Source organism: Euprymna scolopes, chromosome 6, assembly GCF_053919585.1.
Source record: "Euprymna scolopes isolate OS-2025 chromosome 6, ASM5391958v1, whole genome shotgun sequence".
In the NCBI taxonomy this organism is placed as follows: domain Eukaryota; kingdom Metazoa; phylum Mollusca; class Cephalopoda; order Sepiida; family Sepiolidae; genus Euprymna; species Euprymna scolopes.
The window spans coordinates 143248981-143276971 of NC_136487.1; the positions used below are offsets into that span (position 1 = coordinate 143248981).

The window sequence follows — 27991 nt, forward strand, 5'->3', positions numbered from 1 at the left end:
TCTTAGATAAGAGAAAAATCCAGGTTGTCCTCGACGGTCGTACATCTAAACAATATGATATAAATGCGGGAGTGCCCCAGGGATCTATCCTTGGACCTCTGCTGTTCCTGATATTCATAAATGACCTCCCCGACAAAATTGCCTCTGAGATGGGTATATATGCTGATGACACCACACCCTATAGCAGGCACGACAGGAAAACAAATGAACATATATCTAAAGTAATGGCAGAAACACTAGAGGATGCCCTCCAATCAGTAGTGGAATGGGGACAAAAATGGATGGTCACGTTCAATGCTGCCAAGACTAAACTGGTTTCATTCAATAATTACAAGAAACCTTCTCTACCACCTATAGCAATGGCCAACGACTCTTTATCTGAGAGTACGTCTTTCAAGCTCCTTGGCCTAACGTTCACAGGAAACATGAGTTGGAACAATTACATCGAGGGCATTGCCAGGGCCGCTGCGAGGGAGGTAGGCTCTCTCTACCGTGCTAGAAAACTTCTAACACCCGAAAGTATCCTGTACCTCTATAAGGTCACCATTCGCCCATGTATGGAGTATTGCTGTCATATTTGGGCTGGTGCATCAGCTACTAGTCTCTCGCTCCTTGACAGGGTTCAAAAGAAAGTCGCAAATCTGATAGGCCCTAAACTGGCATCTAAGCTTCAGCCTCTGTCCCATCGTCGAAACGTTGCATCCCTCTGCCTGTTCTACAAGTACTTTAATGGTGAATGCTCTGATGAACTGCAAGCACTTGTGTCCCCACGACGTGAACACCCTCGACAGACCCTACAAGCTGCAAAATCCCACCCCCACACTGTAGAGACCCCTAGATGTAAAAGATCTTTCTACTCCAGTAGTTTCTTCCCCAGAACTGCTAGACTTTGGAATTCCATTCCAGGTCACTGCTTCCCCAACAGTACTGACATGCATAAGTTCAAGTGCAACGTGAACCAACATCTTGCTGCCCAAATCCCTACATAGTACCCCAGTAGATGTTTCCCCTGATAGTAGCCCCCTACACCAAAGTGGCAATGTGCCTTGTTTGGGGTGAAAATGTAATAAAAATAAAAAAAAATTTGATGACAATAAAAATATGGGAGTGTGAAACATTCGTTGATCATCATTCAATCCTAGCCAACGTGGGGTCACCCTGCTTATATATATATATATATATATATATATATATATATATATATATGTGTGTGTGTGTGTGTGTGTGTGTATAAAGAGTAAGTAGTAAATGGTAAAAACACCCAAAGAAAGTGCTCAATACTGCTGTAGAGAAAAATATGTTTTTATTACCGTTTTTAAACTGCTTGGTTAGACATGTTTCGATTACCGAGTCGTGTATACGATCCGGTAATTTTATCAGACTTCATAGAAATAAATATTTATTATAGTGAGAAAAAGAGATAAATTAGAAAATGTACGAATTCGAATAAAAAACCCCAGCAGCAGCAGCAGCAGCAGTCAGTCAATTATAAAGTAAATGAGATTTGACAAGGTGCGAGGCAGGGGAAGTTAAAATATCAAACCAGACGTCGATAGGAATAGAGAGGGGAAGAGAGAAAAGTGAAAGAAAAATGCGAGATGGGTAAATAATAAAGATAGAAATAGAAGAAATAAAAAAGAAAAGAAAGAGGCAAGATGTTGTCCTACTATGTTAAACTTAACTTCCCAACCCTCATACACTCCACACTCTTCTCCTCACTCCATTTTCCATTCTTTTATATATTTGCCGACGCTGTCATATATGTGCACTTATCTGTTGTGTATTTGTATAGAAATGATATCTATATACCCACCTTCTTTATGTGTATGACTCTTTTATGCTTGTCTTTGTATGTCCATGAATATATGAGTATATAGGTGCATACTTATGCTCTTTATATTGTTACACTGAGAGATGGATCGACACTAAGCAGTCATATGTTGTATAGTGGGTGAGATATTGTTCTTATAACGACACCAGATAATCGAATAATTTGTTTGCATTGTGGTTTAGCTAGGGGATATAATATCGACGCATAAACTGAGTCATGTATTGTCAGAGATTTATCACGCGGTAGATATTACAGTTCATAGATACATAAGGTACACTTTTTTATACGAATAATAATATATGATTAATACCTTTCTTTCTCCAAGAGTGTTTCTATCCTCATTCCTGAGCTCCGTGATGAAACATGAAATGACCAACGCTATAACCAATTGAGACCTCTGTGCTTTCTTCTTTTGTGAAACCACAGAACAACACTATATTTTTATAGTATAAACTTATTTCACCTCTGTCGAATGGTCTTCACCAAGAGTCTGCATTTCGTGTCTGCATGCTTGTTCTTCACAGCCTCGCTTCCTGGCTTGAGGTACGTCTGTTCACTTCCGTAACCCAACTCAAATGTTTCGACTGACTAAACCTTCCGACCTTTTGAAAGTAAACAAAGATGCCGCTAATGAGGTATCTCTTGTTGATCCAAATTTCTCAAATCTTCAACAGAAATGTGGATATCCTTTTTTATGCCCTTTCAGTCTTTCACTTACTCTAGCGACCAAGTCAGCATCAACCTTATGAGATGTCCCTCTTGACCATGTACTTGGCTAAAACTTTGTAGCTTCTTGAGGATTAGGAGTCACTGTTTTGGTTTCACCTCCTTCAAGATTTCTCAAAGAAATTGACTGATTTGTTTTGAATAGCTTGTCGTCGTTAAACTGCTGAGCTATGCCTCATAACCTTGGAAGCTTTTGCAATAATCTGGCTTTCAGTTTGTATCGTCTATCCAAATTTTCTTTTTCTCCTTGTTTGCATTTTTCCTCTTGAACCATACCTGAATTCGACTAAGATCTTTTCTTAACATCATAACACCTTCTATTCTCCTTCTCCAATATGGTTCTTTTTTTCTCTTTCATTTTGGGTTCTTCCGCACATACCACATCACCAACCAATACAGCTCCTGCCTGCAAAATATCTCTGACATCTGTTATGCTCTCCAGTGACACCTTATTCATTACCCTGTTCACTTTATTTGTCGCATTCTTTAACTTTGGTCAACATTTTTGCAATTAAAAGTCTTTATTACTTCTAATTAGTTCTTTCAGTCTAACCAGCAAATTTAATTCATCATCTGTTATTTCTGCACTGAAAATAATACTATTATTAAGTAATCTATCCCCCTCATTTTTAACTATATCATTATCTATCATTCCCATAATGTCATTTCTACTTTCTTCCTCTATCCTTTGGCACACTTGAGACATTTCTGGAATAGTTTTAACAGGATCAGATTCGAGCAAGATTTCAGCATAGTCAATGCCACTGGCTGATGCACTGTGCGATTGGCTGTTTACTATCCTCCTCTTGATTGATTTTATTTCAACTGATGGAAGCCATCCTTTTCTAAGTATTGTTATTATCTGATTCATCAGCTTGATTTTCGTAATTTCAAACATATCTCCATCATCAGTGTCACCTTTCCAATTTCTCTTGCATGACTATCCAATTCTGCTCTTAGTTTACAATCCACTGCAAACTTGTGCTCTTCCTTGTTCCATTTTCCTTTTACGACAACAGATCTTTTCGCCAATTTCCGACTAGTGTGATATTGATTTTCTTTGATTTAAGTCAACTCGATGCTCCTGTGACAGAAGTGCTGCCCGTTTGAACTTCTGACCCGGGGGGCGGGGAGTCCTGCACTAAAGATGCAGTCCTCCCCAGATTCAATTCATTTGTATTTGTATTTATCATAAGAATATTTGTGGAGTTTTTTTTGTCGAGACACCATCTCTAGAGGATTGCCAATCAAGGCGAACGAGCACTTCACTTGGCTGTAAAACTCGGTTCTTCTTCTTCTTCTTCTTCTTCTTCTCCTTCTTCTTCTTCTTCTTATTATTATTTTTGTTATTATTATTATTAGTAGTAGTAGCAGTAGTAGTAGTATTCTCACAATGGTCATTAACAGGTCACTACTGATCATTATATATATACGGCATAATCACGTTGACACACCGGTTCTCGTCAGATCACCAAAGTTAAGCAACGTTGAACCTGGCTAGCACCAGATGGGTGACCATTTGGGAATTCTAGGCGCTGTATATGCTTTCCGCTTATCTCGGCATTGTTTCCAGTCGTCCTGGACCTCCACTTGCCACTGGGATTCAACAATGTCGAATCAGGAGAGCAACTTGCCACAAAACTTTCCCGCACAGACACCCTTACTGTGGGTATCCATAGTCTGTCAAGACTGAAGGAAGCCTTCCTTACTGATCATTAATACTGATTACTCACTGATAATGACCAGTAGTGACCACTAGAATTTTGGTGACAAAAAGTCAATTCGGATTTCTAGTGACTATTTCAAATGATTTTTCCTTATCGTCGCTTATCATTGATTTTTTTTGCTGGCAACAACCATTAGTCTTATCTGTGATTTACGTGGGAATAAGTCTCCACAAATTTCTGTTATTTTCTGCAGTTTCCCATTGAATTTTGTGCTTTCCTCCTAGGTCTTTCCATTTATGTAATGCTTCACAATTATTTTTTTTGTAGTATCAGCGCAGGCCGATTATTTTAAGGGGTATACAGTTTATAACGTTTATATCAGTTTCAGTTCTTTTGGTTTCATGTGATGGTCCTTCCACGGTTTTGTTTTACTTCTCTTGCAATTTCCATTGTGCTGGTTAGTGTTTTTTCTTTATGTGTGTTATTTCTCGCATTCGAAGATTATTATTATTATTATTATTATTATTATTATTATTATTATTATTAGCAGGACCCGTTAACCGGCGTTGCCCACTGGAAGCCTCTCCCATCCCTCGCAAAAAAGTAAACTACGTTTGTTGATAACCTGCATGTACTATTTGAATCTGAAAAAAAAACAAATAAGGGAATGCATAAATCCGTATGCAATAATGAAATTAGGAAACTCCCCATGTTAAGAAGAGCTTTCGGAATAGACACTGGGGTGGTAGATACATAAAACCTCCAAATTTAACCATGAAAATCGTAGGCAGCGTACCCACCCGTAAATGATATGGTTGGTGACTGTGTCGATAGGAGAAAAGTGGATTTTGTATCGCGCGCGAGTATGAATCTGCCAGGCATGGGTAAATGTCGATATCAGAATACCCTGTAAAATCATCGCTAAAAATCGTTCGCGTCCATAAAACTAAAAAATCGAACTGGAAACTCGAAAAAAAAATGAAACGAACTTTATTTTCATTATTACCAGAATAGATGCATTAAAACAAAATGAAACTGAATTTATTTTTTTATTACCAGAAAAGATGCGTTTTCCCTGTTATTATTTTAGTAATAACGAATTATTAATCCGTTATCTTTCTTACTAAAATGAAACATTATTATTTATTCTTTTATTTTTTTCCACTACATAGTTCAAAGAAAAATCTACTTCAAATAACAGAAATAAATAACACGATGTCATTGGTCAAATAGCACTACAAGTAAGTAATAAACAAGAATTATGTGATCTTGGCCCGAATCTCCCAAAACTATCAATGTTCTAATTAAATTAGAATTTGCTAAGAATTTTGAACCATGACTTTTTAATCATGACTTTTTACCTATTTCGTTTATTTTTTTTGTAAACGAAACCACTTTAATCGTTTATTAATATTTACTTTATGACTCCTCAAAAGCCTTTAAACTGTCGAATTAGAGGTCATGGCTTTAAAATTCTTAGCAAATTCTCATAAAAAAATAAAGGTCGTTGCATTTTTTTTCGAGTTTCCGATTAGATGTTTAACTATGATGGACGTGGACGATTTTTTTTATCGGTGATTTGGCTGGGGGTAATCCGATACTGACAATCATCCGAACATGTTTACATTTGTAAACCATGTATGTGTTCAAATTTGTTTTGATATTTCCCGACGTAGTTAACTGTGCGTTTTTGAGTGGTTAATAGTTTACATTTTCTTTTTAGTGCTCACTAGTGTGCCCTGTAGATAGCGACAGAAGCGTAGGTAATGAATGTAGAAAAGTACGACCGTAGTTATGTAAGTTATTACACATGACTGACTGTTGCGTTATATGAGGCTAGCAATATGTAAATGTCGGATTCTGAGGTTAATATTGTTTAAGTGATGTTGTTTTTAGCCCTAGTGTCTCCTGTGGAGGGAGACATCATGTTTGGCAACTTTTAGAAGTATTCGTTTATGTAGGAATTCGGTTCATACTGGAATATGAGAATGTCCGGTTTCAGCCAATCGTAATAGACGGAACATTGTCGAGGAGATGTTATTAATTTCGAATTGGATAATCGGAGGGAATATGTTAGTTCTGTGTATGTAAGTATTCAGTTATGGAGGGTATAATCTCACTGTAGTAGTAAAATGGAGAATAGTACCGAGTGATAACTGGTAGCAGTGCTAGGACAGAACATATATATAGAGAAAAGCAGGGACTCCTTCCACTTATAATGTTGCGATTGTTGTTCTCCATGGATCAAATGCAGTATTTTAATATCACGACTGAATGTGTATGTAACGTCGGTCAAAATTTACAAAAGACGGTGGGTTTAAGCATAATAAATTTGTATATTGAATCTGTTATTGCAAACCTACGGTAATTTGATCCAGATGGGAATTTCTGCAATCAAAATATTATATACTGGATTATTATCATTAGTAGTAGTAGTAGTAGTAGTAGTAGTAGTAGTAGTAGTAGTAGTAGTAGTAACAACAACAACCTACTTTCAGTGATTGCAAGAGAAGAGATTGAATGGATGGTTAGGAATGAAATGAATAGCGAAAGTAAAATTGATGAAACTAGCTCTGATGAAAGAACTAAGAGAAGGGAAATGTAAGCGATGATGGGAAGCGGACAACCGAGGAGGTATGGAATCTTATGGTTAGGGGAAGTAATGAGAAAGAGTTTGAAGGATCTAAGGCAGATGAAATCATTGACTCTGAGACAATGGAGCCAGTGTAAAGAGCAGATGTATGGAGAAGTGGTGATGAAGTTCGAACTTTGACTTCTGTAGAAAAAGAAGTACTTCAGAAGTTAAGAGAGGTTCTTCTTAGAGACGATATCATAGAGATTCCAAGTATGACGAGTAGTGATAGGCGGAAGGTGAAAAACGAGGTAAAAATAATTCAAGGAGTAATTCACAACATCATAAGAAAGAACATATCGATTACGGAACTTAACAGACTTCTGTATGCAGCGTCATACGTTGTTGCGAATTGACTTGGCTTACACAAAGTTAAGGACGAGCTTGAAAGCAGGTATAGATTGCTGGAAAAGGGAACGATAAACGTTCTAACAATGTTGAAAGAGAAGGTCCACACTGGTGGTATAAAAATTAGGAACTTTGTTGGAAAAAGTGTTGCATTTCGGCAAAAAGTGTTGCATTTCCAGAACAATCAGTCTCAGCTGTATAAAGAATTAAATGGTAGTAAACAGGCAGGAAATAACAACACTCCAAATGCAAAAGAGGCAAAGAAGTCCTGGAGTGGGATTTGGTCCGTCGAAGGGCGATATAATGAGAAGGCTAGCTGGTTGGGAGAGGTCAGAGAAAGGCTATCAGAAATGCTGCAGATGAAGAACGTTGAGATAACCATCGATGACGTTAAAGCTGGCATACGAAGGATGACAAACTGGAAGGCACCTGATCCAGATGGAGTGATGGGTTTCTGGTTTAAACAATTCCCATGTCTTTATCCACTTATAGCTGCTGCTCTGCAAAGGGTTGTAGAGTCAGGAGATGTCCCTGATTGGCTTGTGAAGGGAAGAACAACACTGATTAGGAAAGATCCTGCAAAAGGAACAGATGCCAATAATTATAGACCAATTACATGTCTGCCATAGATATGGAAACTGTTGACTGGAATATTTGTGGAGAAAATTTATGAACATCTAGAGAGTAATGGTGTTGTTCCTGACGAACAAAAGGGGGTACCGGAAAGGCTCGAGAGGTACTAAAGAACAACTACTAATTGATAAAGCAATAATGCAGGATGCGGAGAAGAAGAGGAAGAAGAAGAAGAAGAAGAAGAGAAATCTGAGTGTAGCATGGATCGATTACAGAAAGGCTTGTGCCATGGTTCCTCATTCACGGATACGTGAAATGCTATTGATGATGAAGGTTGCTGAGAATGTGGTAGGGCTTTTGGAGACAAGTATGGCTCAATGAAAAACGGTCCTGACAGCAAGCAGAGAGGAGATGGGGCAAGTTGGCATTAAATGTGGATTATTTCAAGGAGATTCGTTATCGCCACTTCTTTTTGTAATGATAATGATGCCACTGAGTATCCTCTTGAAGACAGAAAAACTGGGATATAACTTTGGATCAACCATCTACTGTTTATGGATGATTTGAAAATATTCGGTAGAAATGAAAACGAAATGGAGAGACTGGTAGAACTCAAAAGATATTGGGATGGAGTTTGGGATTAGTAAATGTGCGGTGCTGCTGATGAAAAGAGGAGTAAAGGTTCATTCGAATGGAATAGTGCTGCCAAATGGAGAAATCATGAAAGAAATAGAAGATACAGGATATAAGTATTTGAGAGAGCTGGAGGGTGTAGGCATCATGAACAGAGAAATGAAAGAAAAAGTCAGGAAGGAGTATCTTAGAAGAGTGAAACTAATTGCTAAGTCGAAATTGTATGGAGGAAATCTAATGAAAGCAGTAAATGTATGGACAATAAGGGTTTTGAGATACAGTGCGGGAATTTTAGAATGGTCTGACAAGTATTTGCATGACATGGATATCAAAACCAGAAAAGTTTGAACAATGTTTGGTATATTTCACATTCGAAGTAGCGTAGCAAGGCTGTATCAAAAGAGGAAAGATGGTGGGAGAGGATTGAAAAGTGTAAAAGATTGTGTTAGAACCGAGGAGATGTCGTTGAAGGATCATGTGGTTAGAAGTGAGGAGTGGATGCTTAAGGCTGTGGCCAATGAAGTGGAGGTATGTGAGACCAAAGCTGATTATGTGAAACGTATGCATAGAGAAAGGGCAGAGGAATTGGCTAGGAAGAAAATGCATGGAAGGTTCTTCCAGGATATAGCAGAAGTGGCTGATGAAAGATCATGGCAATGGCTTAGAGCTGGGTATCTGGCTAAGAGTACTGAAGCTTTTGTTTGTGCAGCACAAGAGCAGGCATTAGAAACACGATTGTTCAAAAAAGTGGTTCTAGGAGAGGAAATTGCTGCAGAATGCTAGATTTGTGGTAAGACCTTAGAGTCAATTGCGCATCTTGCAGCAGGGTGTAGTGGACTGGCCCAGAGAGAGTACCGCAAAAGACACGATCGCATGGGACTCCGGATATATTGGGAGGTGTGAAAGAGGGTTTGGGTGAAGTGTGCTGGAAAATGGTTTGAGGAGGTGCCTGATGAAGTGAGAACAAGTGAGGATGGCAAGGTAGAGGTATGGTGGGACAAAAGTGTCATAACGACCAAGCAATTGGAACATAACCGTCCGGATTTGGTCGTCATTGACAAGGTCTCAAAAAACTGGCAGATTGTAGACTTCTCAGTACCCTAGGGCAGGAATGTGAGAGAGGAGGAGAATGAGAAGTGGAGCAATTATGCTCCATTGGCCTTGGAGATAAGGCGTATACACGGGGTTAAAACACAAATAATCCCGGTCGTAGTTGGTACACTAGGAGTAGTATCAAGTCGCCTGGAAGGATAATTGAAAAAATTACAAATCCCCGATGTATTAGGCAGCTTTCAAACCTCTGCAATTATAGATACCACCAACATCCTTAGGAAAACCCTTGATCCTTGAAGCTCCTGGTTTGAAGCCGGGATCAAGGGAAATCCTCTGGAAATGAATCCCATCCCTTTCCAAAGAGACGTTCATAAGCGAAATCAGAATTATTATTATTATTGTTGTTGTTGTTGTTGTTGTTGTTATTGTTGTTACTATTATTATTGTTGTTGTTGTTGTTACTGTTGTTGTTATTATTATTATTATTATTATTATTGTTGTTGTTGTTGTTGTTGTTGTTATTGTTGTTATTGTTGTTACTATTATTATTGTTGTTGTTGTTACTGTTGTTGTTGTTATTATTATTATTATTATTATTATTATTATTATTTCTCTTTAAGGCCGTATGTGGCCCGATCAAATGGAAGATAAGCAGACAACAGCGGAAGTTGTTCTGACACCAGAAACAGAAATACGACCCCCAGATGGTGGTTGGGGATGGGTCATTTGTTTCGCGACTTTTATGACGAATTTTACAACATCAGGAATGGTGGTTTCAAGTGGAATACTTCTGTTAGGTATTATTGACCTTTACGAGGAATCTGTGGCGAAATCATCCATCGTCGGTTCAATCTTCACCGGTTCTACAATGTTTGGTGGTATGTACTTTATTAAAATTATTTTCTGTTTTCTGGTTAAAAAATGTAATAGTACTAATGATATTATGTATGTATTTTATTGAAATTATTTTCTTTTTTCTGATTAAAAAATGTAATAGTATTAATGATATTATGTATACATTTTATTGAAATTATTTTCTTTTTTCTTAATTTTTTTAATTAGCATATTATATATTTATTTTCTTGAAAATATTTTCTTTTTTTCTGATTAAAAAATGCAATTACATTGAAATTATTGTTTTCTGATTAAAAAAAGCTAAGTATATGAATGATGTATTTTATTGAAATGATTTTCCTTTTTTTCTGATTAAGAAAAATGAAGTAGTATTAATGATATTATGCATGTATTTCATTTGAATTTTTCCTTTATTCTGATTAAAAAAACTGTATTATTGAAATTATTTTCTGTTTTCTGGTTAAAAAATGTAATTATATTAATGATATTATGTATGTATTTTATTGAAATTATTTTCTTTTTTACATAGGCATCACTACTTATCAAGACCAAGAGGCCACTTGAGGATAAGGGTTAAAGAGTTTACAGTAGAAATTGGACAATATAGTAATCATTAATTATGGAAATTTGTTAACTTTTATGGAGCGGCTCACCAAAAACTTGTTTATGTTAGACTTGAAGACAACCATATTGTAGTCAGCTGGAAAGCAGAAAAACGGAAGACATTTCCATAGGCGTGCAGTTCTAAAAAAGAAACTTTGCTCATGGAATCTACGTTTAGGTTTGGGCACAGATAAAGAGTGCGGGAAATTAGTGATAGTGTTTCCTGCTATACGGGTGTTTCTTGTGAAGGCTTAGCGATGATATAGTTTGGAGCTCAGCCGAGCACTTGCCAGTAAAATTACGATAAAGCAGAGACAAGCTCGCAACATCTATTCTGTGAGAAAGAGGTTGCAGGGAAGAGAAAAGGACATCCCCTACAGGGCTACGAAGTCTATTTTGAACCCTATAAAGGCAAGAAAAGTCCTTTCTAGCAGCTCCTGCCCAAATATGGAAACAGTACTCCATTCTGAGGAAAACCTGGCTCTTATATAGATAGAGAATTGCATCAGCAGTGAGATATCTACTTTATCTCTAGAAGGATCCGACCATTTTTCCAGCGGCCTTGGCAACGGATATTATGTATGTGTTCCATTAAGATTTTCTGATGAAAAAATGTAATAGTATTAATGATATTATGTATGCATTTTATTGAAATTATTTTCTTTTTTCTGATTTAAAAATGTAATAGTATTAATGATATTATGTATGTATTTTATTGAAATTATTTTTTTCTGATAAAAAATGAAATTATATTAATGATATTATGTATGTATTTCATTGAAATTATTTTATTCTTTCTGATTAAAAATATATAATAGTATTAATGATATTATGCATGTATTTTATTGAAATTATTTTCTTTTTTCTGATTAAAAATATTTAACAGTATTAATGATATTATGCATGTATTTTATTGGAATTATATTCTTTATTTTTCTGATAGAAAAATGTAATAGCATTAATGTTATTATGTATGTATTTCGTTGAAATTATTTTCTTTTTTCTGATTAATAAAAATGTAATAGTATAAATATATTATGTATGTATTTTATTGAAATTATATTGTTATTTCTGATAAAAAATTTAATATCATTAATGATATTATGTATGTATTTTATTGAAATTATTTTTTTTACTGATTAAAAGATTTAATAATATAAATGTTATTATATGTATTTTATTGAAATTATATTCTTTTTTCTGATTAAAAATGTAATAGCATTAATGATATTATGTATGTATTTTATTGAAATTATTTTTTTCTGATTAAAAGATGTAATAATATAAATGTTATTATATGTATTTTATTGAAATTATATTCTTTTTTCTGATTAAAAATGTAATAGCATTAATGATATTATGCATGTATTTTATTTGAATTATATTCTTTTTTTCTGATTAAAAAATGTAATGGCATTAATGATATTATGGATGTAGTTTCTTGAAATTTTTTTTCTGATAAAAAAAAAATGTAATAGTATTAATGATATAACTTTTCTGAATTTTTGAGATGAGGATTAATTTTCGTATTACTTTAATTATTTGAACTACTGTTCTCATTTTGAACGTTTCTTCATATTGTTTCGATCGATGTAACCTCCGAGCGTCTTCAAGTGTGTATTTTCGGACTCAGGAATCATTCTGTCGAACTTAAAAATCTTTCTTCTCGGACTCAGAATCTTTCTATCGAACTCGGGAATCTTTTTGCCGAAACTGTGAAAGTTGGCTTTCTACATAATGACAAGAAGTAAGATTGTGCATCCAGAAGGCAAAACAGGTCCAAGGCTCCTCAAATTCTAACTAGAATTGTCTGCAATGACAAGTGGTGTAGTGTAAAAACTACTTGGTATTATTTTACTGTAAAGTTAGACTCTTTTGAAAGTTCAATCCTCAATGCGGGCGACACTAGGAATGCAATTTCGAATTACTTATGATTTTTATCCTGGCATGGCTGACGGATCGAGAACATACTACTAATATTGAATTAAATAAAGGGTTTCGACCGAAATTCCATGTAGATTCCAAATTTTGACATAGAATAATACTCAAGTTTAATACACTAGTTCGAAAATCCAAATAATTTGTATATCATTGATACTTGCGTTGCTACGATTATGAAGTGCATTCAATTTGTATATTTCATGAGTCAACGTGTTCAATTTTTGATTTGTGACTATTTTACATAAAATGCGACATTAGAGTAATAATCTCACGATAACTTGTTTTTGATCATTAGTTTTCGCATTTTTAAAGTCTTATTATATTTCTATCATCTGTCTGTCCTTATTTTCATTAACTACTGGAATGATATGACTAGACTTTAGTATGAACCTTTGTTTTTATAAGTTTCAGCAAACAAAGTATTATGGTATCCGTTTGATGCGTAGTTAAAGTTAATGGATTATAAATTTTAGCCGGTTTCAACGGGATAAGAATTCTAGTATATATATATATATATATATATATATATATATATATATATATATATATATAGATGATGATTGCAACGTCTTGTCAGACGAGTGCCACTCCCTCAGACACTTAAAGTTCATGTGCCCAAAAATGACTTCCATCGCCACAGAACCATTTTAATAGACAAATGTCTGAGGGAGTATCTATACACAGATGATGTTACAGAGTCTTAGCTTTGTACGACAGCCAAGTCTCTCTCTCCCTCTCTCTCTCTCTCTCTCTCTCTCTCTCTCTCTCTCTCTCTCTCTCTCTCGGTTCAAAATGTTGAGATCCAGCAACAAGCAAGAGCAAGATAGCCAGCAACAAGTTAAACTGCAGACCAGCTTAATGCGGATGCTGGTCTCTCGCTTCATGGTTTTTTAAATCAGAGATTTGCTTCTCCTAGAAAGGTAGCCTTCACCACGGCTTACGGGAGCCCTCTCCACCCCAACACATACATACACACAAACACACACGGTGCGAGTTGGCCGTTGACCCCGAAAAAGGGTTCATTCGCCCTTTGGAAGGTCTTGTTTTAAATCCTTCAGGGAGACTAGCCACCCTCCTCACCAAACAAGTCTGGTGGGGGAACCAGTTTAGTCACCGGTGACACGACCATGAGGCAGATAGTACTAGGTTACATGGTACCAGTAGCATATGACATGATATGACATGACCTGACATAGATAGATAGATAGATAGATAGATAGATAGATAGATAGATAGATAGGTTAATCATTAACTTGAAACGTACTCGGTTTGTATGTCCCAACCGTAATGGATTAAAAACTTGTTGGTTACATGATATCAATTCAATGTCTGCTCTAAAATGTAAATATTGGCTTCTATTTAACATTTAAAATGCAAAAGTATCATGGTAAAATCTTGCTCTAAATATTATAATTCACTTTGAACGCGCCCTTGTCTTATCAAAGAACCGACTATTGAGTTTATATGCGGAGCTTTCTTTCGACTTGTGCGGCGATAAAATTTCTCAAATTAACTTGTGATGTTAGGATGTATAAAAACGTTAATTCATACTTACTGCTTTAATCGTATTATTTAATAATCGATTTTCGATATTCATCAGAGTGATTCTGATACAAAACCTTTGTAAATACACTCCAAGTCTTATTAAGTACTATTCGTGTGATATCAAAAAATCGTGTCAGCCGTTTCCAAGTCTTAAGGTAACAAATTCACACACCCAGAGACAAAATTCCCATTTATATAAAATAAGATAAATATAAAGGTAGATTTTTGCTAATATTCTCTTTTTTATAAACATTATGTCAATATTAACATTTTTATAAACATTATGTTTATATTATCTTTTTTATAAACATTATGTTAATATTATATTTTTTATATAAACATTATGTTAATATTATCTTTTTTATAACCATTATGTTAATATTATATTTTTATATAAGCATTATGTTAATATTAACTTTTTTATAACCATTATGTTAATATTATATTTTTATATAAGCATTATGTTAATATTATCTTTTTTATAACCATTATGTTAATATCATGTTTTTATATAAACATTATGTTTATATTATGTTTATTTATATAAACATTATGTTAATATTATGTTTTTTATATAAACATTATGTTAATATTCTCTTTTTTATATAAACATTATGTTAATATTCTCTTTTTTATAAACATTATGTTAATATTACCTTTTTATAAATATTATATTAATATTCTCTTTTTTTATAAACATTATGTTAATATTATCTTTTTATAAATATTATATTAATATTCTCTTTTTTTATAAACATTATGTTAATATTCTCTTTTTATAGATATTATATTAATATTCTCTTTTTTTATAAACATTATGTTAATATTCTCTTTTTATAAACATTATGTTAATATTATGCTTCTTATAAACATTATGTTAATATTAACTTTTTTATAAACATTATGTTTATATTATCTTTTTATGAACATTATATTGATATTCTCTTTTTATATAAACATTATGTTGATATTCTCTTTTTTTATAAACATGATGTTAATATTATGTTTTTTATGAACGTTATGTTAATATTCTGTTTTTTATAAACTTTATGCCAATATTATCTTGTTGATAAACATTATGTTTTTATTATCTTTTTTATAAACATTATGTTAATATTATCTTTTTTATAAGCATTATGCTAATATTCGCTTTTTATAAACATTATATTAATATTCTCTTATCTTTTTATAAACATTATGTTAATATTCACCTTTTTATAAACATTATGTTAATATTCTCTATTTTATATAAACATTATGTCAATATTATCTTTTTTATGTAAACATTATGTTAATATTATCTTTTTTATGTATACGTTATGTTAATATTATCTTTTTTTAAATAACCATTATGTAAATATTATCTTTTTTATGAAAACATTATGTTAATATTATATTTTTTATATAAATATTATGTAAATATTAACTTTATTATATAAACATTATGTTTATATTATCTTTTTTATAAACATTTTGTTAATATTATTTTTTTATATAAACATTATGTTAATATTATCTTTTTTATATAAAGATTATGTTAATATTATCTTTTTTATATAAACATTATGTTTATATTTTCTTTTTATATAAACATTAAGGTAATATTATCTGGTTTTAATAAAAATAATGTTAATATTATTTTTTATATAAACATTATGTTAATAACATCTTTTTTACATAAAAATAATGTTAATATTATTTTTATATAAACATTATGTGAATATTATCTTTTTCATAAAACATTATGTTAATATTACGTTTTTTATAAACATTATGGTAGTATTATCTTTTTTATATAAACATTATGTTAATATTCTCTTTTTTATAAACATTGTGTTAATATTCCCTTTATTCATATAAACATTATGTTAATATTATTTTTTATATAGACATTGTGTAAATATTATCTTTTTCATATAAAATTATGTTAGTATTCTCTTTTTCATATGAACATTATGTGAATATTCTCCTTTTTATATAAACAGTATGTTTATATTATCCTTGTCCTATAAACATTATGTTAATATTCTCTTTTTTTCATAAATATATTCGTATTCTTTTTTCATATAAAAATTATGTTAATATTATGTTTTTATATAAACATTATTGTAATATTATAGTTTTAAACATTATGTTAATATTATCTTTTTTTATAAACATTATGATAACATCGTTTTTATATAAACATTATTTAAATATCATTTGTTATAAAAAAATATGTTAAAGTTCTCTTTTTATATAAACATTATGCTAATATTATCTTTTTATAAAAACATTATGTGAATATTATCTTTTTCATATAAACATTACGTTAATATAATTTTTTCATATGAACATTCTGTTAATATTATCTTTTTCAAATAAACATTAGGTTAATATTAGTTTTTATTATAGAAACATTATGTTAATATTATCTTTTTAAAATAAACATTATGTTTATATTACCTTTATTATCAACAGTATGTAAATATTATCTTTTTCATATGAACATTATGTTAATACTCTCTTTTTTATAAACATTATGTTTATATTTCCTGTTTAATATAAACATCATTTTAATATTATTTTTTTTCATATAAAATATAAACATTATGTTAATATTATTTTTTTATAAAAATATTATGTTAACATTCCCTTTTTTATAAACAGTATGTTACTATCTTTTTCATATAAACATTCTGTTAATATTCGCTTTTTTATATAAACCTTTTGTTAATATTATCTTTTTTATATAAACATCATGCCAATATTTTCATAAACATTATGTTAATTATCTCATTTTTCATATAAAGACTATGATAATATCATTTTTATATAAACATTATGTTAATATTCTGTTTATTATAAACATTATATTTATATTATCTTGTTTATATAAACATTATGTTAATGTCCTTTTTATAAACACTGCGTTAATATTATCTTTTTATATAAACATTATTTTAATATTATTTTATACAAATGTTAGGTTAAAATTATTTTTTATATGAACATTATGTTATTATTATCTTTTTCATAGAGTCATTATGCTAATATTATCTTTCTCATATGAACATAATGTTAATATTATCTTTATAATATCAACATTATGTTAATATTCTCTTTTTCATATAAACATTATGTTAATATTCTCTGTTTCATATAAGCATTTTGTTAATATTATTCTTTATAAAGATTATGTGAATATTCTCTTTTTCGTATAGACATAATATTAATATTATTTTTATAAAGTTTATGTGATTATTCTCTTTTTCGTATAGACATTATATTAATATTATTTTTTCATACAAACATTATCTTAATATTCTCCTTTTTTTAAACATTATGTTAATATTATCTTTTTCATATAAACATTATTTTAATATTCTCCTCTTTATTTAAACAATATGTTAATATCATCCTTTTTATAGAAACATTATGTTAATATTTTTTACATAAACATTATGTTAATATTATATTGTTTATATAAATATTATGTTAATATTTTCTTTATTTATAAACATTATGTTAATATTCTCGTTTTTTATAAACATTATTTAATATTCTCTTTTTTATATGAACGTTATGTGAATATTATCGTTTTCATATAAACATTATATTAATATTCTCTTTTTATATAAACATTATGTTAGTATTCTCTTTTTTATATAAACATTATATTAATATTATATTTTTATATAAACATTATGTTTATATTATTTTTTTGTATAAACATCACGTTAATATTATTTTTAAACACTATGCTAATATTATCCTTTTTATATAAACTCTATGCTAATATTCTTCTTATTTATATAAACAATTTGCTAATATTATCTTTTTTTTTATAAATCGGATGCTAATATTATCTTTTTTTATATATATAGACAGGAGGCACGCATTTTAAAAAAGTATAAACCTATCACTGAATAATATTTTGCATTTCCATATTCGGCCACGTTTCCAAATTATCTTTTACATAATATGATGACACTACCTCTATCTCTACTTTTATCTAAAAGTCACTTTGTGTGTGTTTTTGTGTGTGATAGTGGTCTTTCCTCATAGGTTCCGAAACGGGTGAGCCTATCTTTTGCTAATTTCACACAAAGGTAACTTATATTTCTGGCAGTGTTCTTATATGTTTTTAAAGGTGATTTTTTTTTTAGATAAGTATCGAAAATCGAAAAAAATCCGATTTTAATAAATAGTTTTTATCTTTTATAGTTAAAAAAGAATTTATACAGAGAAATAATTTACGTTACACCGGTTACAAGGTTTACAAGGTAACATATTCCCCTGTAAAAATTCTTCTTTTTTAGCTATAAGAGAAGAAAGACTATTTTTAAGATCGTCAACCCCAAATATCAGCTGACGTGATATTGTAAACAAACACAGACGGAATTTGATGGACGACATTATCATTATTATTTTAATTTTATTATTTTTGCGAATTAGTCCACTGGGCAAATTATTCCTCGTAATATAAAATATTCAGTAAAGGATTAATTTAATAATGCATACATACGCAATATGAATGAATTAAAATATCATGTTTAAGCGTCTTGTACGATATAGTTTCCGATTAATATATTAAGTTGTAATAATTAAGTTATAAATCTCTATCTTTATCTCTGTGTCTATCTATATGCTTACTCTTTTATAAAAGTCACTTTGTTTGTGTGAGTTCCTTCCTCATAGGTTCCGAAACGGCTGAATCTATTTTTTTGCAAATTTTATCAGATTGGTATCGAAAATCGAAAAAATCACATTCTAAAAAAATAGTTTTTCTTCTCTTATAAGCAAAAAATAATTTATACAGAGGAATATTTTATGTTATACCGGTCAAGGTTACACCGGTGTAACGTAAAACATTCTCCTATAAAATTTTTTCCTTTTTATCTATAAGAGACGAAAGACTATTTTTAAGATCGCCAATCGCAAATATCAGCTGACGTGATATTGTAAACAAACACAGACGAAATTTGATGAACAACATTATCATTATTATTAATTATTATTTTTGCGAATTATTCCACGGGGTCAATTATTCCTCATAACATAAAATATCCAATAAAGGATTCATTTAATAATAGTAGTAGTAGTAGCAATGATAATAATAATAATAATGATAATAATAATAATAATAATGATAATAATAATAATAATAATACATACATACATACATACGCAATCTGCATGAATTATAATATCATGCTTAAGCGTCTTCTCCGGGTGTCCAGCTGATATTTAATATATTTGTCTTTTTATTATTCAATTTTAATAAATGTCGTTTTTTTATGGTTTTGTTTGCATTTTTTTTTTTTTTTTCATTCGAACTTTTCATGTATTTCCAGGTCGATTACACTTATATCCGGGTTTCTTATATCAGGGTTTCTTATATCTGGGTTTCTTATATCCTGGTTTCTTATATCCGAGTTTCTTATATTCGGGTTTCTTATATCCGGGTTTCTTATACCCGGGGGGGGTTCTTATATCCGGGTTTCTTATATCCGGGTTTCTTATATCCGCGTTACACTATACATTAACACAAGCTCTAATTTGGGACGAAAGAAAATCTCTCTTATATCTGTTTTTCTTATATTCGAGTCTCTTATATCCGGGTTATACTGTATCCTTTTTTTTTTTTTTTTTTTTTTTTTTTTTGCTTTTTTCTTGTATTCGCACCTTTAATATATTTCCAGGTCCATTTGTTTTGATATTGATTATGTTTAAAGCAAGCCATCGACAGGTCATGATGGCCGGAGGATTAATTGCTGCAGTGTCGTGTGTGGCCAGTGCCTTTGCTCCCAATGTAGAAACTCTAATCGTTACATATGGCATATTAACAGGTAAGAAATATTTAAAATATCATAAACCATCAAAAATCGTAATCGTTTCACTGTCTACATTAGAATAAGCTCGTTGAGATAGTATTTCGATTTTTTTTTTACATGGGCATCACCACTTATCAAGGCCAAGAAGCCACTCGAGGATAAGGGTTAAAGAGTGTACAGTAGAAATTGGACAATATAGTAACCGTTAGTAATGATGAGTCGGTAAATTTGTTAACTTATATGGAACGGCTCATCAAAAACTTGTTTACGTTAGACTTGAAGACAACCATATTGTAGTCAGCTGGAAAGCAGAAAAACGGAAGACAATTCCATAGGCGTGCAGTTCTAAGAAATAAGGTTTGCTCATAGAATCTACGTTAAGGTTTAGGCGCAGATAAAGAGTGCGGGAAATTAGTGATAGTGTTTTCTGCTAGACGGGTATTTCTTGTAAATGTTTCGCGAGGGGGTGGCATAGAATTGAGCTCAGCCGAGCTCTTGCCATGAAAATAACGATAAAGCAGAGACAAGCTCGCAACATCTCTCCTGTGAGAAAGAGTTTGCAGCGAAGAGAAAAGGACATCCCCACAAGGCTACGAAGTCTATTTTGAACTCTATCAAGGCAGGATAAGTCCTTTCTTGCAGCCCCTGCCCAGATGTGACAACAGTACACCATCCTTGGACGTACCTGGCTCTTATATAGATAGAGAATTGCATCAGCAGTGAGATATCTACTGTATCTCTAGAAGGATCCCACCATTTTTCCAGCGGCCTTGGCAACGGATTTAATGTATGTGTTTCATTTAAGATAAAGAGTAAAGGTCAAGCCCAGAAGCTTGTCAAAACATGAGACCTTCCCAAGACGAGAGCCATTCATTCCAATTGATGCCAGATGGGTGTCAGAGTGTTGATGATCTAAAGATAAAAGCTTGGTTTTAGATGCATTAAAAGTAACAAGCCACCTCTTTCCCCACTGTACCACTTGCTCCAGATCAGAGAAGAGAGAATCAGAGAGAACTTGGTCGTTTACGGTCTTAGATGTGCTACCATAGATAGTAGTGTCATCAGCATAGATGTCTACGAATGATGTAGGGATGTGATTTGGAAGATCATTAATATAGATCAGTCGGGCACAGGATGGACCCCTGAGGAACTCCAGCATTAATACTAAGAGCTTCTGATTTCTTCGCATCAACAACTACTCTTAATGAATGATTGTTCACTATTTTAATGGAATTAATGTTGCTTGTGTTGTGAATATGTATTATCTCCCTTGATCATGCAGGACTATAAAAGCTGTGCATTTCCGCTTGTCGACTAGACAAGTAGTCAAATTCTTAATTGAATAATAAAGATTACTAGACGGAAACTTATTGTTCTGTTTTCATTACAGTTTATTCAATTAAAGAATGGAACAATTTATGCAACCGGAGCAATTTACAACAGATTCAGAAAGCGATTCAGACGACAAGTGCTGGAAAAATTGGCGGAAGACCTTTACAAGATTTATCGAGGTTCTACATTCAGAAAGACCGGGACTTCCTATCAATAAGCGTGCGCTGCTCTCCAACTACCTGTCTCACACAGTCAACAAAATTATCTCGGATGGCGTTACCTACGAAGAAGCAATCGATATATTGGACGTTACATACATAAAACCCAAAAGTGAGATATTTTCTAGACACCTACTTGCAACTCGCCGACAAGAAGCAGGCGAAACACTGGACCATTTCCTTAAGAGCCTTCGGACACTGGGAAAATATGGCAATTTCTGCCCGATGACAGCATTAGAAGACAAAAAGCAACATATTTTGGCCGTCTTCATTAACGGCTTACGTAATGCTCAAGTAAAACAACGTCTTTTTGAAAACAAGACCCTTACACTTAGAACAGCTTACAAGCCAGCCTATACCGTCGAATGTGCCTTACAGCAATCTAGTTCTTACTTGCAGCAAGACATAGTGGGCGTCGCGCAAAACGCATCTGGTCCTACTGTCCCCCTTAATGCCGATAGTTTCAAGAATAGTCGGTCAGTGCCGCTTTAAAAAGGGACACCTGCTATTTTCATGGCTTATCTAAATACCTACGAGTTTCATACCCTGTCAGAAATACTCGTTGCTATAAATGTGGAAAACTTGGTAATTTTTCCAAGGTATGCAAATCTTCTAAAATCCGATATAAAATCACTCGTCAAAATATATCTGCAACTTTAGTCGCCACTGCAGACTAGCTTTCAAAAACTATTGTTCAAGTAAAAATTAACGGGAGGCCTGCAAATGCTTTGCTCGATACTGGCAGCTCAGAAAAACTAACGAATCGCATGTTGTCCCCGCTCCCAGAAAAGTAAAAATTGCAAATGCGTCATTGTCTGTACATAAGTGGTTATTGTTTAGTGGATTTACTATTTAATGACGTCTCCGATAATATCACTAAATTCGTAATGAAAGCCTTTGTTGCGAAATAATATTGGAACACGATTTTTTGCAATAACACTCGCAGATTGAAAATCCGTTTTTGCGATTCAATGCCCGCATTGAAAATTTGTGGATTGGCGACAGCAAAAATTCAGTACCCGTCACTTTTCGAAAACCTAACTGAAAACTGCTAACCCAGTACAGTGAAAAGCAGACTTTTTTTTTTTTTTTTCAATAATGATAAAAATTTTATTGATTCGGAGATAAAACAAGTAGAGACGCAGGCATTCGAGGGACTGAAAAAAGATGTTGCAAAATCAGCAATTACAACAATAAATCAGATATTTCTCTGCTTGTTGAAACGGGTGCGTTAAACTGTGATATCGCTGCTTCTTTGAGACAAGCTAATTGTCATGTAGCTTTTTTTCAAGGACCCTCTCACAGGCTGAACGACGACACCCCTGAAATTGAAAAGGAAGCCTACGCCATAGTCGAGGCATTAAGAAAATAGCAGTACTGCTTGATCGGACGCCACTTTAAACTTTTTACTGACTAAAAATCAGTTGCTTTTATGTTTAACTCAAGAATAAAAAAGAGAAAATAGCGAGGTGGAGCATTGAACTATCATGTGTCTGTTTTGACGTCAGCTACCGACCCGGCAGAAAGAACTTAATAGTTAATATACTGTCAAGAGTATGGTGTACGGCATCAATCGAAGACAAACTCTAAACGCTACATAACAATGTCTGTCACCAGGGCATGTTGAAATAAACTCTCGATTTTATAAACCCAGAACTGGCATTTTAATAAAAGCAACACAACCGTTCGAAATATTCAATCTTGATTTTAAAGGATCGCTACCAAGCAAAACAATGAACCGATATATATTAACTGTTGTTGCCTTCCCTTGTTCAGACATATCGGCTACTGTAATTATACAATGCCTCTATTCATTATTCGCTGACTTTGAAGTTCCTGCCTACATTCGGACCGAGGGGCTTCTTTCATGTCAAAGCAGCTTCGAAAATTTCTACGGGAACGAGGATAAACCATAAGCCAGACAACTCCCTACAACCTAAGGTTAACAGCAAATGCGAAAGACATAACGGCATTATTTGGAAGACAGTTCAATTGACTGCATCAAATAACGCATGTTTGATTGATAATTGGGAAAATTTCCCTCCTGTCGCATTATACGCCATACAATCCCTATTGTGTACCGCCACAAATGCCCTTGACACGACGTCTAATGACACTGGCTCTATCAGATACTTCGGATGGGCCAACATCTGGATCCCTGACAAGTGAAAGACTAGCACCGGAAAAGCGTATTCATCCAGGAAATGACGTGCAGGAGGGTTTGTTCCTCTGAGAAGGAAACATGTCGGAGCAAGGTATTTTAGGGCTCACCAACAGGATCGTACTGAAGAGCCTGTTTGAGTACTCCGGCCCTGAATCATGGACTGCTGAGGCGGTCACTGCGAGCTGGTAGGGAGCCCGGACATTTAAGGGACTGTCTCCTCTATGAGTGAGACATTTGATAGGGGAGAATGTTGTGAATATGGATTATCTCCCTTGATAATCCAATACTATAAAAGCTGTGCATTTCCGCTTGTCGAGTTGACAAGTATGTATATATTATTTAATTGGAATTTATTATTAAGATGAGTATTAATTATTAATTCTATTTATTACGGACTTTTATCCTCATCTTTCTTAGTTGTTGTTTCCATGACGTTTCGGTCAACTATTCCTCTGGCCTTCGTCAGGTGGTAACCGCGATGGGATAGGAACTTATAATCTCTTAACTGCATCCTCAGCAATTAATACCTTCCATAGTTATTGTCGTCTCACCACGTCAAGTAAGCCTCTGGTCGGCTTTGGGTAGGATTGAAACCGCTATCTTCGGACAATTATGGGGAGACGACAAAAACTATGGAAGGCAGCAATTGCTAAGTTCCTATCCCGTCGCGGTTACCACCTGACGAAGGCCACCGGAATAGTTGACCGAAACTTCATGAAAACAACAACTAAGAAAGATAAGCATAATAGTCCGCAATAAATAAATAAACGAGTAGACAAGTAATCGAACTCTTAATTGAATAATAAAGATTATCGTCCTGTTTTCATTACAGCTTGTTTACATTATTGATCTTTTAAACTAACGCATTTCAGGTGAAAACATTATTACGTACTTACTTGTACGTTTCAAAGCGAAATTGGTAAAAATTCCAACATTTACAAAAATTATTCAGTAGAAAATTAATTACAAGTAAACATTAAATTTATCAAATTGACAAGTTTTATCGTGTTCTTTAAATTTGAAGATTTGTGCGACCAATTCACTAATAAACAAAGGAGATACTTAAATTGACTTAAATTAAGGGGCCGCCATATTTGACCAACCTACCTGAGAACGTAATTTTGGCTGAAATTTTTTTTATTTGACCTTCTTTAAAATTCTGCTAATTTCGCAATGACACTTAAGTACGAAATAATATTTTCACCTGAAATGCGTTGGTTCAAGAGATCACAAATGTAAACAAGGGCTAAATTAACTTTTATTTTCATTTTTTGTTTGTTTGTTTTGTTTAGGATTTTCTATAGCAATGAACTTTTTCGCTGCAAACGTGATGTTAGGATGCTATTTCTCTAAAAAGCGGGCACTTGCATTAGGGATAGCTGGAAGTGGAGCAGGTTGTGGTGGCATCTTACTGACGTACCTAACAGAGAAAAGTATCTCATTCTACGGCACACGAGGAACATTTCTTTTAATTGGCGGTCTATTCTTAAATTTGACAGTCTACGGAGCCTTGTTTCGTCCACTTAAACCGGTCATCAAAAAAAACTCCAAAATTCCAGGTAAGTATTCAAATGTTTCCACACACACACACACACACACACACACATGCACTTACAATTGAATAAAAAATTACCATTGAATAAAAAACAGATATCGTGAAAACTTGAATTGCACATGGAAACACTATTTACAAATAGTGTGGCACCAACAATGCATACGCACATTTTAGGATCATTCTTGACGGAGATATTGTTTTTAAAAGAGACTACTCCCCCCCCTTATATTTTTTTAGGAATATTTTAGTTAATTACTGTTGTTTTAAAAAAGGTCAAATCGATTTCTAAGTGTTCCTTTTCTACCTAGCTGGCTAAGTTGTTAGTGGTTTAACTTATTTCAAAGCGTTTATTCAGTTCAAAAACGAAACTACATACCGCATAATATTTTTTTATATTTATACTTATTTACTGTTGTTTTAAAAGAGGCAAAATTGACTTTTCTACATAGCTTGCTAAGTTGTTAGTGGTTTAACTTATTTTAAAGTATTTATTTAGTAAAAAAGAAACAAGTCCAGAAGGATTTCTCCTCCCCTAAACGAGGACGGAAAAAGTGGTGTAGTCTCAGAACAGACACTAAACTTTGCTGCTAATAATAAATGATTAAATAAATGAATTTACCTTCAGATGAAACAAAATTTTAGTCACTGACCGTATTAAATTTAAATAGTTAAACTTAACGAAAGTTATATTCAGAATTCATTATAAATTGAATGCAACGTAAAATTTAGGAAAACTCGTCCATTTTTGATTCGTAGGAAAACTCTCCATTATTGAATACATATCGATTAGAAACACATTTTAGGGTGGTTCTTGAGGGGGGTATTGTTTTTAAAAGAGACTACACCCACATTATATATTTTTTAAAAATGTATTTACTTGTTTTAAAATATATAAAATCGATTTTCTAAGTGTTCATTTTCTACCTAACTTTATTTTAAAACGTTTTTTATTATTTTTTAAAAAGTAGTGTCGTGTGTTACTTTAGAACAAAAAATGTTCGGCATGAAAGTATCACGTCTTGAGAATCTCGATAATCGCTCAAAAATAGAAATTTAAAGAAAATACTGAAGTAGATATAGTTTAAAAATCGCCCCCCCCCCCTCCAAAATAAAAAAAAATTGTATATTTTTTAAACTGTCTAAGATCAGTGTTCGGCAAAAATCAAACTATCGGAAGTGGATACGGTTGATTATGTAACGCAACTGAACGAAACAGTCACGAAAAACAAGACAATATATTTATTAAAACAAAAATTATTTATTTTTAACACATGTTGTGTTATTACGAAACAAAAAAAAGAAAAATCTTCTTGTATTATTGAATAATAAAACAAATATTACATTATGTGATGATACTTTTCATGTTATTCTGAACATGTTTTTTTAATTAATGAATATAATTTTATTATTTTTGTTGTTAATTATGTTGTTGATAAATATAATTTTAAAAAGTTAGGTATTTTCTTGAAAAAAAATTTCTGCCTCAATAGAAAAATATTCACCAAAATTATTTTACCGAAAACTATTAATATTAAACTTTAAAAAGGAAGAATAAAAAATAACTATTTTATTAACACTCAATCAGATGTGCCTTATGCACTAATAAAAATGTAATTGGCATTTTGTTGCACTTTTTAAGATTTTAAATATTTATAAATTTTCTCATTATAAAAACGATTATTATATTGACTATAATTTTTTGACAGAAGAAATAAAATTAAATGCATATAAAGCATTAGAACAAAATTTTAAATCGTGAGAAAAATCTAGAATCATTAAATTATCAAAAAATTTTGTCTTCATAAGAAGATGATTATTAGATTAATTTTTATTTGCAAAAAAACATTGCTAAAAACATATCAGCATATTATCAATATAGTGTTATAAAATTATTATTGTGTTATTTTAATAATTATAATGAGAAAAATGTTTTATTTCATTAAAAGTAAATAGTATACATACATGATGTCGAATGCACATGAATAAATTTTTTATTAAGACAAAATTTATTGATAATTGTCTGGTTTTGGATTTTATCGTTGTTTTTCTTTTCCCAATTAAAATGCATTCAATCATCTTTTTTTATAATAACAATTGATAATTTATTGATTTAAATTTGTTCAATCCATATTTTTTTCTTTTAAAATCAAATAAATTTCAGATCAATTTACTAAATAATCATTTAAAAAAATATATTTACATAATTTGACAAAATGTATAGATATAATTGGATAATTTTGCATTTTTTATATATTGAGAAAATTTATAAATATTTAGCATCATCAAATACTTTTGTATGCAAAATCCGATCCCGCATTTTGCTAATGATGAGAAAGCAAGTATTTCTTCCAAACTCCGCAGATTAAGGACTATCCACTTATCAAGTGTTTCCTTTTCAGATTAAATGTTTTTAACACTTTTTCAAAGTGCTTTTTAACATGTTTTATTAACTGTTTGCTCTTATATATATATATATATATATATATATATATATATATA

The 27991-nt window shown here is 32.1% G+C and overlaps 1 protein-coding gene and 1 pseudogene across 2 annotated transcripts in view; both read left to right on the top strand.

Moving 5' to 3' along the window:
- The window catches only part of LOC145278017 (monocarboxylate transporter 9-like), an 83358-nt gene that overhangs the window by 24907 nt on the left and 30460 nt on the right, over nucleotides 1-27991 (top strand). For both annotated transcript variants that reach the window (XM_080130210.1, XM_080130209.1), the window contains exons 2-4: nucleotides 10084-10341; nucleotides 20092-20238; nucleotides 25230-25496. In XM_080130210.1, coding sequence (XP_079986336.1) covers nucleotides 10089-10341; nucleotides 20092-20238; nucleotides 25230-25496 — 667 coding nt within the window. In that variant the 5' untranslated portion in view covers nucleotides 10084-10088. The remainder of the gene's footprint in view (nucleotides 1-10083; nucleotides 10342-20091; nucleotides 20239-25229; nucleotides 25497-27991) is intronic.
- On the top strand, nucleotides 3985-4101 carry LOC145278606 (5S ribosomal RNA; annotated as a pseudogene).